This window comes from Mesoplodon densirostris, chromosome 4 (genome assembly GCF_025265405.1).
Source record: "Mesoplodon densirostris isolate mMesDen1 chromosome 4, mMesDen1 primary haplotype, whole genome shotgun sequence".
Taxonomy (NCBI): domain Eukaryota; kingdom Metazoa; phylum Chordata; class Mammalia; order Artiodactyla; family Ziphiidae; genus Mesoplodon; species Mesoplodon densirostris.
Window position 1 is genome coordinate 39161748 of NC_082664.1, and position 19306 is coordinate 39181053.

Below are 19306 nucleotides of genomic sequence, written 5' to 3' on the forward strand. Positions count from 1 at the left end.
CTAGGAGGTGGGTCCAAAAGGATCTTGCTGTGATTTATGTCATAGAGTGTTCTGCCTATGTTTTCCTCTAAGAGTTTGATAGTTTCTGGCCTTACATTTAGGTCTTTAATCCATTTTGAGCTTATTTTTGTGTATGGTGTTAGGGAGTGATCTAATCTCATACTTTTACATGTCCCTGTCCAGTTTTCCCAGCACCACTTATTGAAGAGGCTGTCCTTTCTCCACTGTATATTCCTGCCTCCTTTATCAAAGATAAGGTGACCATATGTGCGTGGGTTTATCTCTGGGCTTTCTATCCTGTTCCATTCATCTATCTTTCTGTTTTTGTGCCAGTACCATACTACAAGACAGCTTCTTAATTGTGATGAAAACGTGCTACACCCACTACTTGAACAACAGAGATTTTAACACATGAATTTTGCTTATTCAGATGGAAAATAGAGAAGAGCCATTTGGTAGAGTGTGACTCAGGAACTGGCATCATGAAAGGAAGATAACTAGAAAATATGAGAGTGCATTGTAGGAAGCACCCATGACCTTTTCTCCACCTGATGGGCTTTCTGTAAGGGTTCACTCTAATGCACATCCAAGCATATGAGGGTGTTGCACTGCAATGCACAGATTATCTTCAAAATAAGGAAGATACTTATTTGTAGAACTTAACAATTGGTGTGCCCATCACTAGATTGTTTTTTCTGCAGCTCCTGAGTCAAATGCAGGACTCCCTCTGACGGCTCTCCACAAGATCATCCATCACGTACTGAGAAAACTCCCTCCATGACCTCCCCCTTTCTTATTACCCAACATCAGACAGATAATGTGATGATTTGGTTAAGATGATAGATGACTGAAACAAAAATTCAGAGTCACTGGTTTTTCACATATTGTTAATTTTGGAGCAAACCAGAAGCTGGGTTGGCTGAAATCGCCTTCAAACACATTGCTTCAACCAATTCATCTGAAGCCTTCATCCCCATCCCAAACACAATCTAAACTTCTGCAAGCCACAATATATAGAATATCAAATTAGAGCATGAGCAATAAATTAGCACCCCGAACAAACTCCTTCTTGGGTTTGGGTGTCTTCCTGAAATCCGGTGACAGAGAGTTCCTTAGAAACATCTAGCGTATGTGACCACAACAAAAATGGTGAAGTCTATACTTATGGCGGTATTATTTTCTAATAAAAGATAAAACTCCTCTAGTAATATTTTCAGTATTTACCTGTAGATCTGTCAGTTTATCCTGTAGACAAACACTACTCCTTTCCTTGTCACTAGAGAAATCAGAAATAATCCTGACAATGTTGTTTTGCAGGTGTAGTTCAAGATTGTCTCTGTGTGTATCATACCTGGAAAAAAAATTAAATGCAATGTTACTTAATTTTAAAAATAAGACTAAAACAAATTTTTTTAATTACTGTCAATTGTCCATGAGGAAATCCCAGAGAATTTCTGCTTAAGTTACTGGATCACATGCAAAAATTATGACTAAAGGAAAATAAAAACTTACTTATTAAAGTATAACGTTTGCACTGATGGAAGATTTTTGCTGGATTTTCTAGTTGTTTAAAAGAGTTTACCTCTCCTTAACATATACACAATACTATACATAAAATAGATAACCAGCAAGGACCTACTGTATAGCACAGAGAACCATACTCAATATTTTGTAATAATCTATAAGGGAGTAGAATCTGAAAAAGGATATACAAACATACATCATATATATACATATATATGTGTGTGTGTACGTATAACTGAATCACCTTGCTGTACACCTGAAACTAACACAACATTGTAAATCAACTGTATGTCAATAAAAATAATTTTTTTAAAAAAGAGTTTACCTCTCTAGTAAACTATTTATAGATGCACTGTGATCCTTTTCATATTTCTCCATAACGCTTTCCTCCTGTTGAGGCTTTAACTTGGACTCCAGGCTAACATCCTTAATCGATTCCATTGCCTAAGCAAAAATGCAAAATAGTAAACATATTATATTCAATATACTTAATTGTCTGGAAAGGACAAACATTTTGGATAAAAAGGGATATCACTGATTCTTTATACCCCAAACCAAGAGATAATACAATTTATTTAAAGTTTCTCAGCTCAGAGAAAGGTCTTTCCATAGGACAGAGATTTATTAGACTGATTCTCACCTTCTAATTGGTATGTCAGCAGGATAAAGGAGTTCTCCCAGCCCCTAAGTGCTGTTTCTGCCTGTGACCACATAGCCATGGTCCAAGGCAGACAGAAGCCTAGCATGCAGGAACAGACCTCTGAAAAAAATACACCTTGTTCCTTCCCTACCCCTTCTGACAGGCAGTCTGGGCTGTGATATACAGCAAATCCCCACACTCTTAGAATTTAACAATTTAGAAAATCCAATTCCCAAGGAAATTAAAAGACATTATAATGAGAAAAAGACAAATGACAAATGAACTAGTTCATCTCAATGACACTGAAGCATCTGTGCAGTTGAAGCTCAGCCTCTTGTGCTCTCAATAGTAACACGCAGACAGCGTGTATTCATAATGGTTCAAAATGGTGTCTTTTGGAAAGAACTGTTGGTATCCTCAGAGGAAGATTAAGTTATCCTTGCCATAGCTTTGGTCTGTTGTATTCTAATTCTCTGAAAAGCAATCTTCCTTATATTACTTGAGTGGGAATTCTCAGCTGATGGAAACAATCAGATAATTAAATGCAACACTCAATGAGAAGTGGATTATTGTACACCTGGCTTTTTTCATTGGGTTTACTTCTAAAATACATTATCCAAATTTAACACCTTTTCAGCTGATGGCTGACTGTCTAATTTTGCAGATGGCACCTCGCTGAGGGCGTTCCTTCCTCCATTCTCAGATGTGTCTGCAGGACCCCTAGGAAGGAATCAAAATTGCGTATTAAAATACAGGGAGAAAAACAAAGCCTAAAAGAGAATGAATAATACTCAGTGTCATTTAATTTCGAGAGAGGGTTTATCTCATTTCTCCCTGACATGCAGCTGTTCTCACGAGGCACTAACTTGTTTTTCGACGTGCCTCCCACAGTGGGTTGCAGTGTCATATGAATCTCAGAAGCACATTTCCGAAGCCTTTCTATCTTCTGTTCGTAATCTTTGAGCGCTCGCCTCACTTCTTGTTGACTCTTCTGTGAAGTCAGCTCTTCACACAGCTCCCGCAGGACATCCATGTGGTGATCAAGCTCGTACAGGCTGCCTTCCTCCGAAAAGCAGGCCTGATTGAGGAAATAAAGCAGGAAATGTGTTTCAAATGAGCTTACATGATTAGTCCATGAGGATTAGAAACTAACAGATGTGTGTGACTTTAACAACACTTTCAACTGATACAGCCACGATGGAGAACAGTATGGAGGTTCCTTAAAAAACTAAAAGTAGAACTACCATACGACCCAGCAATCCCACTACTGGACATATACCCTGAGAAAACCATAATTCAAAAAGAGTCATGTAGGGGGGACCCTGGGAAGATGGCGGAAGAGTAAGACGCGGAGATCACCTTCCTCCCCACAGATACATCAGAAATTCATCTACACATGGAACAACTCCTACAGAACACCTACTGAACGCTGGCAGAAGACCCCAGACCCCCCAAAAGGCAAGAAACTCCCCACGTACCTGGGTAGGACAAAAGAAAAAAGAATAAAGAGACAAAAGGATAGGGACGGGACCTGCACCAGTGGGAGGGAGCCATGAAGGAGGAAAGGTTTCCACACACTACAAGCCCCTTCGCGGGCGGAGACTGCAGGTGGCGGAGGGGGAAAGCTTCGGAGTAGCGGAGGAGAGCACAGCAACAGGGGTGTGGAGGGCAAAGCGGAGAGATTCCGGCACAGAGGATCGGTGCCCTCAGGCACACACCAGCCCGAGAGGCTTGTCTGCCCGGGGCGGGCGGGGCTGGGAGCTGAGGCTCGGGTATCGGCTTTCAGTCGGAGCGCAGGGAGAGGACTGGGGCTGGTGGCAGGAAGAGAGCCTGAAGGGGTTAGTGCACCACGGCTAGCCCGGAGGGAGTCCGGGGAAAGGGTCTGGAGCTGCCGAAGAGGCAAGAGGCTTTTTCTTCCCTTTTGTTTCCTGGTGCGCGAGGAGAGGGCATTAAGAGGGCTGCTTTGGGAAGCGCCGGAGACGGGCGCGAGCTGCGGCTAAAGGCGCGGACCCCGGAGACGGGCGTGGGACGCTGGGGCTGCTGCTGCTGCCGCCGCCACGGGGCCTGTGTGCGAGAGCGGGTCACTGTCCACCCCGCCACTGCCGGGGTCCCGGAACCCGGGGACGGCTTTCCCGGGAAAGCGCACGGAGCGCCTCGGTCTGGTGCAACGTCACGCTGGCCTCTGCTGCCGCAGGCCCGCCGCACACTGCGCGCCCCTCCATCCCCTCTGCCTGCGTGAGCCAGAGCCCCCACATCAGCGGCTCCTTTAAACCCGTCCTGTCTGAGCGAAGAACGGACGCCCTCCGGCGACCTACGTGCAGAGGCGAGGCCAGGTCCAAGGCTGAGACCCGGGAGCTGTGAGAGCAGAGACAGGGAAATCTCTCTGCGCAGCCTCGGAGGCAGCGGATTAAAGCTCCACGGTCCACTTGATGTGCCCTGCGTCTGTGGAGTGCATGAATGGACAGCGAATCATCCCAAATTGAGGAAGTGGACTTTGAGGACAAGATTTAAGACTTTCCCCCCTTTTCCTCTTTTTACAACGAATTATCCCAAATTAAGGAGGTGGACTTAGAGAGCAAGATTTCAGACTTCTCGCCTTTTTCCTCTTTTTACAACGAAGTATCCCAACTTGAGGAGGTGGACTTAGAGAGCAAGATTTTTGATTTTTCCCCCTGCTCTCTTTTTGTGAATGTGTATGTGTATTCTTCTGTGTAAGATTCTCTCTGTATAGCTTTGCTTCCACCATATGTCCCAGGGTTCTATCTGTCCGTTTTTTTTCAATAATTACTTTTTAATTTTAATAACGCTACTATATTTCATACTTTATTCTATTTTACTTTACCTGCTCTTTCTTTTTTTTCTACCTTCCCTTCCTCCCTCCCTCCCTTCGCCCCTCCTTTCCTTCTTTCTCTCTTTCGTTCCTTCCTCCCTCCCTTCTTCCCTACACTCTTTTTCTTTCCTTCCTCCCTCCCTCCTTCCTGTCTTTCTTTCCTTCCTCCCTCCCTCCCACCCCTCTTCCTTTCACTTTCTTTTTCTTTCCTTCCTCCCTCCTGTCTTTCTTTTCTTTCTTTCCTTCCTCCCTCCCTCCTTTCTTTCCTTCTTCCTTCCTTCCTTTCTTTCCTTCTTCCTTTCTTTCTTCTACTAATTCTTTCTTTCTACTTTTTTTCCCTTTTATTCTGAGCCGGGTAGATGAAAGGCTCTTGGTGCTGCAGCCAGGAGTCAGTGCTGTGCCTCTGAAGTGGGAGAGCCAACTTCAGGACACGGGTCCACAGGAGACCTCCCAGCTCCACATAATATCAAGCAGCGAAAATCTCCCAGAGATCTCCATCTCAAAACCAGCACCCAGCTTCAGTCAACGACCAGCAAACTACAGTGCTGGTCACCCTATGCCAAGCAACTAGCAAGGCAGGAACACAACCCCACCCATTAACAGAGAGGCTGCCTAAAAACATAATAAGGCCACAGGCACCCCAAAACCCACCACCAGACGTGGACCTGTCCACCAGAAAGACAAGATCGAGCCTCAACCACCAGAACACAGGCACTAGTCCCCCCCACCAGGAAGCCTACACAACATACTGAAACAACCTTAGCCACTGGGGACAGACACCAAAAACAACGGGAACTACGAATCTGAAGCCTGCAAAAAGGAGACCCCAAACACAGTAACATAAGCAAAATGAGAAGACAGAAAAACACACAGCAGGTGAAGGAGCAAGATAAAAACCTACCAGACCTAACAAATGAAGAGGTAATAGGCAGTCTACCTGAAAAAGAATTCAGAATAATGATAGTAAAGCTGATACAAGATTCTATTTCCAAGATCCAAAATCTTGGAAATAGAATAGACAAAATGCAAGAAACAGTTAACAAGGACCTAGAAGAACTAAAGATGAATCAAGCATCGATTACAAACACAATAAATGAAATGAAAAATACTCTAGATGGGATCAATAGCAGAATAACTGAGGCAGAAGAACGGATAAGTGAGGTGGAAGATAAAATAGTGGAAATAACTGATGCAGAGCAAAATAAAGAAAAAAGAATGAAAAGAACAGAGGACAGTCTCAGAGGCATCTGGGACAACATTAAACGCACCAACATTCGAATTATAGGGGTTCCAGAAGAAGAAGAGAAAAAGAAAGGGACTGAGAAAATATTTGAAGAGATTATAGTTGAAAACTTCCCTAATATGGGAAAGGAAATAGTTAATCAAGTCCAGGAGGCACAGAGAGTCCCATACAGAATAAATCCAAGGAGAAATACACCAAGACACATATTAATCAAACTGTCAAAAATTAAACACAAAGAAATCATATTAAAAGCAGCAAGGCAAAAACAACAAATAACACACAAGGGAATCCCCATCAGGATAACAGCTGATCTCTCAGCAGAAACTCTACAAGCCAGAAGGGAGTGGCAGGACATACTTAAAGTGATGAAGGAGAAAAACCTGCAACCAAGATTACTCTACCCAGCAAGGATCTCATTCAGATTTGATGGAGAAATTAAAACCTTTACAGACAAGCAAAAGCTGAGAGAGTTCAGCACCACCAAACCAGCTTTACAACAAATGCTAAAGGAACTTCTCTAGGCAAGAAACACAAGAGAAGGAAAAGACCTACAATAACGAACCCAAAGCAATTAAGGAAATGGGAATAGGAACATACATATCAATAATTACCTTAAATGTAAATGGACTAAATGCTCCCACCAAAAGACACCAATTGGCTGAATGGATACAAAAACAAGACCCATATATATGCTGTCTACAAGAGACCCACTTCAGACCTAGAGACACATACAGATTGAAAGTAAGGGGATGGAAAAAGATATTCTATGCAAATGGAAATCAAAAGAAAGCTGGAGTAGCAATTCTTATATCAGACAAAATAGACTTTGAAATAAAGACTATTAGAAGAGACAAAGAAGGACACTACATAATGATCAAGGGATCGATCCAAGAAGAACATATAACAATTGTAAATATTTATGCACCCAACATAGGAGCACCTCAATACATAAGGCAAATACTAACAGCCATAAAAGGGGAAATCGACAGTAACACAATCATAGTAGGGGACTTTAACACCCCACTTTCACCAATGGACAGATCATCCAAAATGAAAATAAATAAGGAAACACAAGCTTTAAATGATGCATTAAACAAGATGGACTTAATTGATATTTATAGGACATTCCATCCAAAAACAACAGAATACACATTTTTCTCAAGTGCTCCTGGAACATTCTCCAGAATAGATCATATCTTGGGTCACAAATCAAGCCTTGGTAAATTTAAGAAAATTGTATCAAGTATCTTTTCTGACCACAATGCTATGAGACTAGACATCAATTACAGGAAAAGATCTGTAAAAAATACAAACAAATGGAGGCTAAACAATACACTACTCAATAACGAAGTGATCACTGAAGAAATCAAAGAGGAAATTTAAAAATGCCTAGAAACAAATGACCATGGAGACACGACGACCCAAAACCTATGGGACGCAGCAAAAGCAGTTCTAAGGGGGAAGTTTATAGCAATACAATCCTACCTTAAGAAACAGGAAACATCTCGAGCAAACAACCTGACCCTGCACCTAAAGCAATTAGAGAAAGAAGAACAAAAAAACCCCAAAGCTAGCAGAAGGAAAGAAATCATAAAGATCAGATCAGAAATAAATGAAAAAGAAATGAAGGAAACGATAGCAAAGATCAATAAAACTAAAAGCTGGTTCTTTGAGAAGATAAACAAAATAGACAAACCATTAGCCAGACTCATCAAGAAAAAAAGGGAGAAGACACAAATCAATAGAATTAGAAATGAAAAAGTAGAAGTAACAACTGACACTGCAGAAATACAAAAGATCATGAGAGATTACTACAAGCAACTCTATGCCAATAAAATGGACAACCTGGAAGAAATGGAAAAATTCTTAGAAATGCACAACCTGCCAAGACTGAATCAGGAAGAAATAGAAAATATGAATAGACCAATCACAAGCACTGAAATGGAAACTGTGATTAAAAATCTTCCATCAAACAAAAGCCCAGGACCAGATGGCTTCGCAGGCGAATCCTATCAAACATTTAGAGAAGAGTTAACACCCATCCTTCTCAAACTCTTCCAAACTATTTCAGAGGAAGGAACACTCCCAAACTCATTCTATGAGGCCACCATCACCTTGATACCAAAACCAGGCAAGGATGTCACAAAGAAAGAAAACTACAGGCCAATATCACGGATGAACATACATGCAAAAATCCTCAACAAAATACTAGCAAACAGAATCCAACAGCACATTAAAAGGATCATACACCATGATCAAGTGGGGTTTATTCCAGGAATGCGAGGATTCTTCAATATATGCAAATCAATCAATGTGATACACCATATTAACAAGTTGAAGGAGAAAAACCATATGATCATCTCAATAGATGCAGAGAAAGCTTTTGACAAAATTCAACACCCATTTATGATAAAAACCCTGCAGAAAGTAGGCATAGAGGGAACTTTCCTCAACATAATAAAAGCCATATATGACAAACCCACAGCCAACATTGTCCTCAATGGTGAAAAACTGAAACCATTTCCACTAAGATCAGGAACAAGACAAGGCTGCCCACTCTCACCACTCTTATTCAACTTGGTTTTGGAAGTTTTAGCCACAGCAATCAGAGAAGAAAAAGAAATAAAAGGAATCCAAATTGGAAAAGAAGAAGTAAAGCTGTCACTCTTTGCAGATGACATGATACTATACAGAGAGAATCCTAAAGATGCTACCAGAAAACTACTAGAGCTAATCAATGAATTTGGTAAAGTAGCAGGATACAAAATTAATGCACAGAAATCTCTGGCATTCCTGTACACTAATGATGAAAAATCTGAAAATGAAATCAAGAAAACACTCCCATTTACCATTGCAACAAAAAGAATAAAATATCTAGGAATAAACCTTCCTAAGGAGACAAAAGACCTGTATGCAGAAAATTATACGACACTGATGAAAGAAATTAAAGATGATACAAATAGATGGAGAGATATACCATGCTCCTGGATTGGAAGAATCAATATTGTGAAAATGACTCTACTACCCAAAGCAATCTACAGATTCAATGCAATCCCTATCAAACTACCACTGGCATTTTTCACAGAACTAGAACAAAAAATTTCAAAATTTGTTTGGAAAAACAAAAGATCTCGAATAGCCAAAGCAATCTTGAGAACGAAAAATGGAGCTGGAGGAATCAGGCTCCCTGACTTCAGACTATACTACAAAGCTACAGTAATCAAGACAGTGTGGTAATGGCACAAAAACGGAAAGATAGATCAATGGAACAGGATAGAAAGCCCAGAGATAAACCCACGCACATATGGTCAACTTATCTTTGATAAAGGAGGCAGGAATGTACAGTGGAGAAAGGACAGCCTCTTCAATAAGTGGTGCTGGGAAAACTGGACAGGGACATGTAAAAGTATGAGATTAGATCACTCCCTAACACCATACACAAAAAGAAGCTCAAAATGGATTAAAGACCTAAATGTAAGGCCAGAAACTATCAAACTCTTAGAGGAAAACATAGGCAGAACACTCTATGACATAAATCACAGCAAGATCCTTTTGGACCCACCTCCTAGAGAAATGGAAATAAAAACAAAGATAAACAAATGGGACCTAATGAAACTTCAAAGCTTTTGCACAGCAAAGGAAACCATAAACGAGACCAAAAGACAACCCTCAGAATGGGAGAAAATATTTGCAAATGAAGCAACTGACAAAGGATTAATCTCCAAAATTTATAAACAGCTCATGCAGCCCAATAACAAAAAAACAAACAACCCAATCCAAAAATGGGCAGAAGACCTAAAGAGGCATTTCTCCAAAGAAGATATACAGACTGCCAACAAACACATGAAAGAATGCTCAACATCATTAATCATTAGAGAAATGCAAATCAAAACTACAATGAGATATCATCTCACACCAGTCAGAATGGCCATCATCAAGAAATCTAGAAACAATAAATGCTGGAGAGGGTGTGGAGAAAAGGGAACACTCTTGCACTGCTGGTGGGAATGTGAATTGGTACAGCCACTATGGAGAACAGTATGGAGGTTCCTTAAAAAACTAAAAATAGAACTACCATATGACCCAGCAATCCCACTACTAGGCATATACCCTGAGAAAACCATAATTCAAAAAGAGACATGTACCAAAATGTTCATTGCAGCTCTATTCACAATAGCCCAGAGCTGGAAACAACCTAAGTGTCCATCATCGGATGAATGGATAAAGAAGATGTGGCACATATATACAATGGAATATTACTCAGCCATAAAAAGAAACGAAACTGAGCTATTTGTAATGAGGTGGATAGACCTAGAGTCTGTCATACAGAGTGAAGTAAGTCAGAAAGAGAAAGACAAATACCGTATGCTAACACATATATATGGAATTTAAAAAAAAAATGTCATGAAGAACCTAGGGGTAAAACGGGAATAAAGACACAGACCTACTTGAGAATGGACTTGAGGATATGGGGAGGGGGAAGGGTAAGCCGTGACAAAACGAAAGAGAGGCATGGACATATCTACGCTACCAAACGTAAGGTAGATAGATAGTGGGAAGCAGCCGCAGAGCACAGGGAGATCAGCTCGGTGCTTTGTGACCGCCTGGAGGGGAGGGTGGGAGGGAGGGAGATGCATGAGGGAAGGGATGTGGGAACAGATGTATATGTATGACTGATTCACTTTGTTATAAAGCAGAAACTAAAAAAAAAAAAAAAAAAAAAAAGAGTCATGTACCACAATGTTCACTGCAGCTCTATTTACAATAGCCCAGAGATGGAAACAACCTAAGTGTCCATCGACAAATGAATGGATAAAGAAGATGTGGCACATATATACAATGGAATATTACTCAGCCATAAAAAGAAACAAAATTGAGTTATTTGTAGTGAGGTGGATGGACCTATAGTCTGTCATACAGAGTGAAGTAATTCAGAAAGAGAAAAACAAATACCATATGCTAACACACATATATGGAAACAACAACAACAAAAAAGGTTCTGAAAAACCTAGGGGCAGGACAAGAATAAAGATACAGACATACAGAATGGACTTGAGGACACACGGAGGGGGAAGGGTAAGCTGGGATGAAGTGAGAGAGTGGCATGGACATATATACACTACCAAATGTAAAATAGATAGCTAGTGGGAAGCAGCCACATAGCACAGGGATATCAGTTCAGTGCTTTGTGACCACCTAGATGGGTGGGATAGGGAGGGTGGGAGGGAGATGCAAGAGGGAGGAGATATGGGGATATATGTGTATGTATAGCTGATTCACTTTGTTATAAAGCAGAAACTAACATACCATTGTAAAGCAATTATACTCCAATAAAGATATTTTGGAAAAAAACCAAAACAAAAAACAAAAAAAACCCCAACACTTTCTTTTATAAGCCCGTCCACTGTGTACCTGGTGTAGGAATGGGCACTGGAAACGAAGACGAGCAGTCAGCCCTAAAGGGATTCGCCGCAGCCCAGTGATGTAGTGAAGGAAACCAGAACACGTCAACCCAGCGTATGCCTCTTTGATGTGAAAATTATTTTTTTAAATTGAAGTATGGTTGATTTACAGTGTTGTGTTAGTTTCTGCTGTATAGCCAAGTGATTCAGTTAAACATATATATACATTCCTTTTCATATTCTTTTCCATTATGGTTTAGGACGTGAAAATAATTTTGAACTGAAGGCAATTAAGAAGCAGTAAACACAGAGGGAATTCCCTGGCAGTACAGTGGTTAGGACTTGGCACTTTCGCTGCTGGGGCCCAGGTTCAATCTCTGGCCCGGGAACTAAGATCCCGCAAGCCACGCAGCATGGCCAAAAAAAAGAAAAACGAAACAGAAAAGGTTTCCCCTTTTCTCCCTAAGGGCAAGAAATAAAGTTTCTTTTACTGGAGACAGAGTTCTATCAGCCCAGAGATGGGACCAAAAGAATCTGCAAACAAACTCTGTACCCTAACCCTTATCTTCCTAGTTTCTTCTTCACCTTTTTACTATCCCTAGCCCAAACTCCTTTGTCTTGTCAATTCTTCACAAATGTATTGTTTCTTTGTCTAAAAGGTATAAAAGATTCCTGCTCTGGTCACTTCTTTGGGTCATCATGCTCTTGTGAAGGCTCCCATGTACATATAAAAATTCAATAAAATGTGTATGCTTTTCTCCTGTTAATCTGTCTTTGTCAGTTCAATTTCCAGACCCAGCCAGGGATCTTAAAGGGTAGAGGAAAATTTGTTCCTCCCCAGCAGGAGTCACATAAGTAATGAGCATACCACATGACAAGTGCTATGACAGGGCCACTACCTGCCTTAAGGAGTCAGAGAAAGCCTCCTTCACATGGAGGAGCCATCTGAGCTAGAGGTGGAAAGAACACGTACGAGTCCTTCCAAGTAAAAGGGGAGAGAGGTCATGCCTAGCAGAAGGAGCCAAGAGAAGAAAAGCTCCAGAAGTTCTGAAAGGACATGGCTGGAGGGGTGATGAAGGCGTGTCCTGGGGCCACACGTGAGGGGCCTTGTGTGGCCTTCTGAGGAGTATGGAGATGTCCCGGGAGTAATGGTGAACCAGTGACATAAGATTTGTTCAAAGGGATTGTTCAAAGGGTTCAAAGGGATCCCTCTGGTGATGGGGCTGGAAGACAGTGCAACCAGCATCATATGGAGAAAATGACCCCAGGTTAAGGGAAATGGCAACACTGGTGGAAAGGAAGGAAAAGAAGCAGCTCTTCTGAAGATGGGAGCTGGCAACCGACTACACTAAGGCTGAGTGAGAAGGAAAGGGGAAGCGGGGAGGGAGTTCTGAGATGGCAATGCCTTTCATAACCAGGATACCTAAGAGGAAGAAAAGTTCAAGAGGAGATATTACTGGTTGGTTTTGGACATGCTGAAGTGGAGGTCTCTGGGGAACAATGGTGATATCTACTTCTTGGTTAGAAACAAGGAGAGGTCAGGAGAAAGGACTAGGCTGGAGATAACGATAGGTACTATCATTGTAGAGAGGGCAGTTAAAACGCCCAAGTGCATACAAGTACCTGGAGCAAGCATGAAATTAGCCAAAAACTGAGACCCCAAAACTAAGACATCAGGGTAACACAATAAAAAAGGAAAATTAGTGAAAGGCACTAAAATGAAGGCCTCCCCCCAAAATAATAAAATAAGAAAAAGCAAGAGAGATTTGTATCGAGAGACCCACAGCAGTAGAAAGTTTAAAAGAAATGAAAAGAGGGGTCAGGACTGTCAAATATGCAGAAGAAATCAAACAGGATGAGGACCAAAAAGAGAACATTAGATTTGCCCCGGCTGGTTTATATCCTGATTTGGTATCTTTCACAAAAGCCGTGTTTCTGAGGACACCGTGTCCTTACAAAAGTAACTACGGGAACTTCAATAGCGGGTGACACATCTTGTAACCAGAGTCTCAGGACAGGGGCCACTGAGATATATAAAGAAGAAATATTAACTCAATTGTGAATTTTTCTCACTTCCCAAAAACAAGAAGCACGGGCTCTAGTTAGAGCTTGGACTGCAGAAGGGATGATCCCCAGGGGACAAAAGGGCTGAACTAATTTTCAGAGCAGATTTAACCCTAGCCAAGGGCATACTAAACCATTTAAGATAAGCCCCACAATGATAACAAAATGTGAGTGGGAACAGGTTTTTACCTCATGTTCCTTGATGAGACCCTTGGTCCTTCCTCTGCGAATTAGTTTCTTTTCTTTATTTATTTGTTTTTCGAGTTTTGCAATATTGTCACTAAGTTTTTCTTTCTCAATGTCTATTGCTAGTTGTTGAATATACAAAGACATTTCATGATGAAGCGACTGCCAAGAAAAGAAAAAAAAAAAAAAACCAAAGGCACACATTAACCATAATAGGATATACTGAAAAGATTTCCATTAGAAACACAAAAATATTTGTTGTAACAAAGGATAGAAATAGAGCTTATGTGAAATTCTGATTCATCCATGTATCTTTGGGGAGGATGTTTTAAAATATACCAGAAACATATTTTTTTCTTTCTAATAACTAAAAATGTGTTTTAGCTGTGAAAGACACTGTTAGAATTAAAAGACAAGCTGCAGACTGGGAGAAAATATTACAAAACACGTATCTGAGCCTATGGAGAAATATCAAGTAACTACAATGTGTATCCTGAATGGGATTCCAGAACAGATGTGAAAGGACATTAGGGGAAAACTGTGGAAATATGAATAAAGTATAAACTTCAGTTAATAATCTATCCATATTAGTCCTTTAATTGTGACAAAGGTACCATATTAATGTAAGATGTTAATAACAGGGGAAACTGTTCATGGGTATATTGGAACTCTCTGTATTACCTTTGTAATAATTTTGTAAATCTAAAATTGTTCTAAAAGTTTATTTTAAAATGTGTATTAGGGCTTCCCTGGTGGTGCAGTGGTTGGGAATCCGCCTGCCAATGCAGGGGACAAGGGCTCAAGCCCTGGTCCGGGAGGATCCCACGTGCCGCGGAGCAACTAAGCCTGTGGCCACAACTACTGAGCTCATGTGCCGCAACTACTGAAGCCCACGCGCCTGGAGCCCGTGCTCCGCAACAAGAGAAGCCACGACAATGAGGAGCCCGTGCACCACAATGAAGACCCAACACGGCCAAAAATAAAACAAACAAACAAATAAATAAATTTTTTTAAAAAAATGTGTTTTAAGAAGGCCTTTAACAGTAGATATTCAATTATATTACCTTATTCTCTCTCTCTCTCCATATATTCACACACACACATGCACACACTTAATACTAAGTACCATTAACTAAACACCATCTCTGTGGTAGGTGCTTTATATAAATCCTTGCAACAATCCTGCCAAGTAGGTGGAATTATTCCCATCTTATCACTGAAGCTCCCAGTAGTTAAGCAACTTGCCCATGGTCATAGCTGCTGGATCCAGGTCTGTCAGCCACCAAAGCCTATGCCTATTTTCTATGAAACTCTATATGTTTACATGTGTCAATAAGTTGTCTTAGTCAGGATCCAACCAGGAAACCAGAAAACCAGAAAATATTAAATATTTAACTCAGAGGGAATTAAATGCAGGGAATCGATTATAAGAGATGGAAGCCAAAGAGGGGACGGTAAGGTAATCCAGAGATTAGCATTGGCAGAAAGCTGTTACCACCCTAGGCTGGAGGCTTCAGCGGAGCCCAGGCAGAACGGTCACCCATCAGAAGCTGGATCCATGGAACCTGCAGCCAGGGGGAGACACAGCTGCCAGAGGCACTGTGCAAGAGAGAAAGGGAAAGAAAGCCATTGGACTCTCCCTTTTCCACCTGTGATTTACCCTTTAATCTCCAAACACTGCTGTCATTGGATGAACACAGACAGAAGCCAGCTGATGCCGGGCCTGAGAACCACAGCCTACAGTGATCAGCCCTCCGTGATACGGGGCAGACAAGGGACCACCAAAGATGACTCTGATGACAAACAAGTCCAGGGTCAGATCTATAAGCATAAGCTCCAGACACATATGCATGTTCTTACCTCCCACTTGGCACAGATATCTCTACTCTTTTCTTCCAAAGACAGCTTTACATCCTCAGTTACATTATTTTTCAATTCGTCAACAGCTTTCAAATACTTGGCCAGACTTTTAGTATTACAAATTATTAGTGCTTCCTAAAAATAAAACCACAAACAAGAACATGAAAGCCTTATTCTACTGCCACGTCCTCAAAGGTAATTTAACAGGTAGAATTTTAGAGTCTTTAACATGTAGAACCAGGAAAGGACTCCATGAAGACTATTTGAAGATTTAGAGGAGACTTCTCTTGGTAGATTGTGGTTGATCTCCCTTTTGTATCCCTTGAATTCTTTTGAAAAGAATTGCAAAATATTCATTATTCAAATGTAGTTACATATTTGAGGCCAGGATAAAGACTTCCTTAAGATATTCAGCATGGTTTTTGGCACCTCTTTGATAAATATTTAAAAGGCTTACTGAAAGGCTTATTATGAGCCACTGGCAAAGCATCCTCTAAAATTCTTAAGCATTGAGCAGACGGCCACAGTTCATAAGTAATACAATATTAAGAGTATACCAGCTTGTATTAGAGATCAGTGTTGCAATAAGACACAATTTATAGTAGGGTTAAGATAGCAAATATTTAATATTGTGCATAAGCATTTTATACTGCAAGGAGGCAACATCCCCTTATCATGGACTTCAAAGTTTTGCCCAGGGCCATCCCAGGGAAGGAGCAGCAGGAGATGGGGATGGGATCTGCTTTCCCAGGAATGTGTTCGTCCCTTACTCCACGCTTACCTACTCTTATAGAATATTACCTGGCAATACTCTATAAGGACAGAAACCTGGCTTAGGTAACTATCAAATGACAGAACAAAAATAGTCTGGGGTCTGTGAAAGGGCAGAAAAATCTATAAGAGACAAGAAGATGAAAGTAATTCTGGGGGAGAAGGCAATTAAGCAGGGTGGGAAGTCATTCATATACTTATTACATATTTATTATGGGTCTCCTGCAGAAAAGGTACAACCTGAGCCCCCAGGAACCTCCTCCAAGGCCTCTGTGAGGATTGCTAGATTTACGGCCAGGGAAGACATGCTAGCCCTGTGTGCAGGAAGGGGGCTCCTACCACCCATGTGTCCCAGGAGTCCCAGAAGGTCTCAGGGCAATACCTGGCAGGGCAGGGAGTCTGCTTCTGCTGTGAAAATGGATCTACTTCGCTAAATGCCAGAGACAAAAGGGTGGAAATCCCTGGCCTCAGATTCCAAAAGGAAGATGGTCAGGGAGGGGAAAATGGTGCAAAAACTGACACTAACTCCTCTCTCTGGTAGAGGAGGGGTCTGCGGCCTCTGCTTTTTCTTTTTCTTTTTCTTCCCTCTTTCCGCAGCTGACCATATCTGTCCTTTTGAAATTTAGCCTAGTGATTACTTAAAAGAACAACTGACTCTTAAGTTTAGTTCAGCACTCTCAGCATATGGGAGTAAAAGAGAGGAAAAAAGACAGTGGGAATTGGTCAAAGCTGGTGGCTGGCAAGGTGCAAACAGCATAAGATGGCTGTGGGAAAAGCAAAGCTGAAATACCTGACATTAGGGTCCAATATGGTTAACAGTCCAGAAAGCCAGAAGAGGGTTGAGCCCAGACAAGAGAAGGAGAATGGAGAGGCTCCTGTAGGAGCTCCTTTTTCTGAAAAAATTGTGCGCAGTAGCGCTGGCAGTATTGATTTACTTCATCTTTTTTTTTTAATTGAAGTATAGTTAATTTACAATGCTGTGTTAGTTTCAAGTGTACAGCAAAGTAATATACATACATATATATTCTTTTTCAGATTCTTTTCCATTATAGGTTATTACAAGATATTGAGTAGAATTCCCTGTGCTGTACAATAGGACCTTGTTGATTATCTATTCTTTTTTTTTTTCTTTTTGCGGTATGCGGGCCTCTCACTGTTGTGGCCTCTCCCGTTGCGGAGCACAGGCTCCGGATGTGCAGGCCCAGCGGCCATGGCTCACGGGCCCAGCCGCTCCGCGGCATATGGGATCCTCCCAGACTGGGGCACGAACCCGTATCCCCTGCATCGGCAGGCGGACTCTTAACCACTGCGCCACCAGGGAGGCCCTATCTATTCTTATATATACTTAATGTGTATATGTTAATCCCAAATTCCTATTTATCTCCCCACCCATACCCCACCACTATCCCCTTTGGTAACCATAGTTTGTTTTCTATGTCTGTTAGTCTATTACTGTTCTGGATTTACTTCATCTTTATCTCCCCCAAAATGCTTAGCTCATTTTAAATGTTCAATAAACTTGTTAAATGCTGAATAAATGAATGAAGGAAAGACCACATATTTCTCTACCTGTCCAACCTCCAAGGGTAGAGACCTTGTTTTACTCTTATTTCATATCCCCAAGTACCTCCAGTGTTAGTTAATAGTGAGTCTGCTTTGGACACATCTTTTTCTTTTTAAGTATAATTGATTTACAATATTATATTAATTTCAGGTGTACAACATGATGATTTGATGCTTTTATGGATTACGCTCCATTTAAAGTTATAAAATAATAGCTATATTTTCTGTGCTGTACAATATATCCTTGGAGCTTATTTATTTTATACACAGTAGTTTGTACCTCTTGATTTCGATACATTTTAAGCTGCCTATCAGACCATGAAAAGTCAATCTAAAGCTGTCTCCATACAAAACACTATTGGATCTTTAACTGCTGATAAGCATATGTTCATAAGTAGCTTTTACCAAAGCATTTTAATAATAAAGGCTTTATTTTACATTTGAGGAATTTTAACCACTCAAAGTTTCTTCACATACCTTATTTTCATTTATCGGCAGCTGGATAGGACTAGAATTATTATGTCCATTTTATTTGTTTAAAAAAGCCAGATAAATTAGATTCTTGCTCAGTGTCATAGAAGTCAGCCGTGCTTTTTACACTATACCACTGAGTTCATTCATACAGTAAAATGTGAATTAAAAAAAATCTTCGTTTGAATTTTTATTTTTAAGAGTTTCTGGGGAACAATGTATAAAACTTGGAAATTTTTAAAAGTCATAATAACTTTGTTATAATTACAGTGATGGAAACATCTTGATTTCAAATGAGGTAGATTTATATCTACTAATGATAAACGTCCTACATTTGATGGTTGAAAGAGCCGCACCTTGTATTTTGAAACTAGTCCTCTCTGGCTCTCTCTTTGGCCAAGTAATTGTTCAGCCCTTGTAATGTATGATTCAAGTTCCTTCTGTGAGTCTTCCACCTTCAGCCTGACATCCAGGTCTGGGGAAACATCAGTTGAATTCTTCAACACTGTTACTAATTTTACCATATTGATCTGTGATGACAAAAAAATTCTCAACTTAACACTTAGCCCAACTTCTTAGAAAACTCAGAAGTTAATAAATATTTTCTTTGAGTAGCAACTCATATTTTCCCACTAGACATAAGAACATCCTATTTATTATATTGATATTTTCCAACATGCTCTAAATAATAAAAGAAATAAAATATAAGGCAAAATTAATATTTTACAAAACATTTCCAAACTACAAGGCAA

At 40.7% G+C, this 19306-nt stretch overlaps 1 protein-coding gene across 1 annotated transcript in view; it reads right to left on the reverse strand.

The window, feature by feature from the left end:
- SYNE2 (spectrin repeat containing nuclear envelope protein 2) overlaps positions 1-19306 on the reverse strand; it is a 345609-nt gene that overhangs the window by 196090 nt on the left and 130213 nt on the right. Inside the window, exons 21-27 of the mRNA XM_060096039.1 lie at positions 18911-19084; positions 15750-15884; positions 13893-14051; positions 3031-3242; positions 2794-2884; positions 1850-1968; positions 1225-1351 (exon numbers count right to left, since the gene is read on the reverse strand). Of these exons, the coding sequence (XP_059952022.1) occupies positions 1225-1351; positions 1850-1968; positions 2794-2884; positions 3031-3242; positions 13893-14051; positions 15750-15884; positions 18911-19084 (1017 nt within the window). The remainder of the gene's footprint in view (positions 1-1224; positions 1352-1849; positions 1969-2793; positions 2885-3030; positions 3243-13892; positions 14052-15749; positions 15885-18910; positions 19085-19306) is intronic.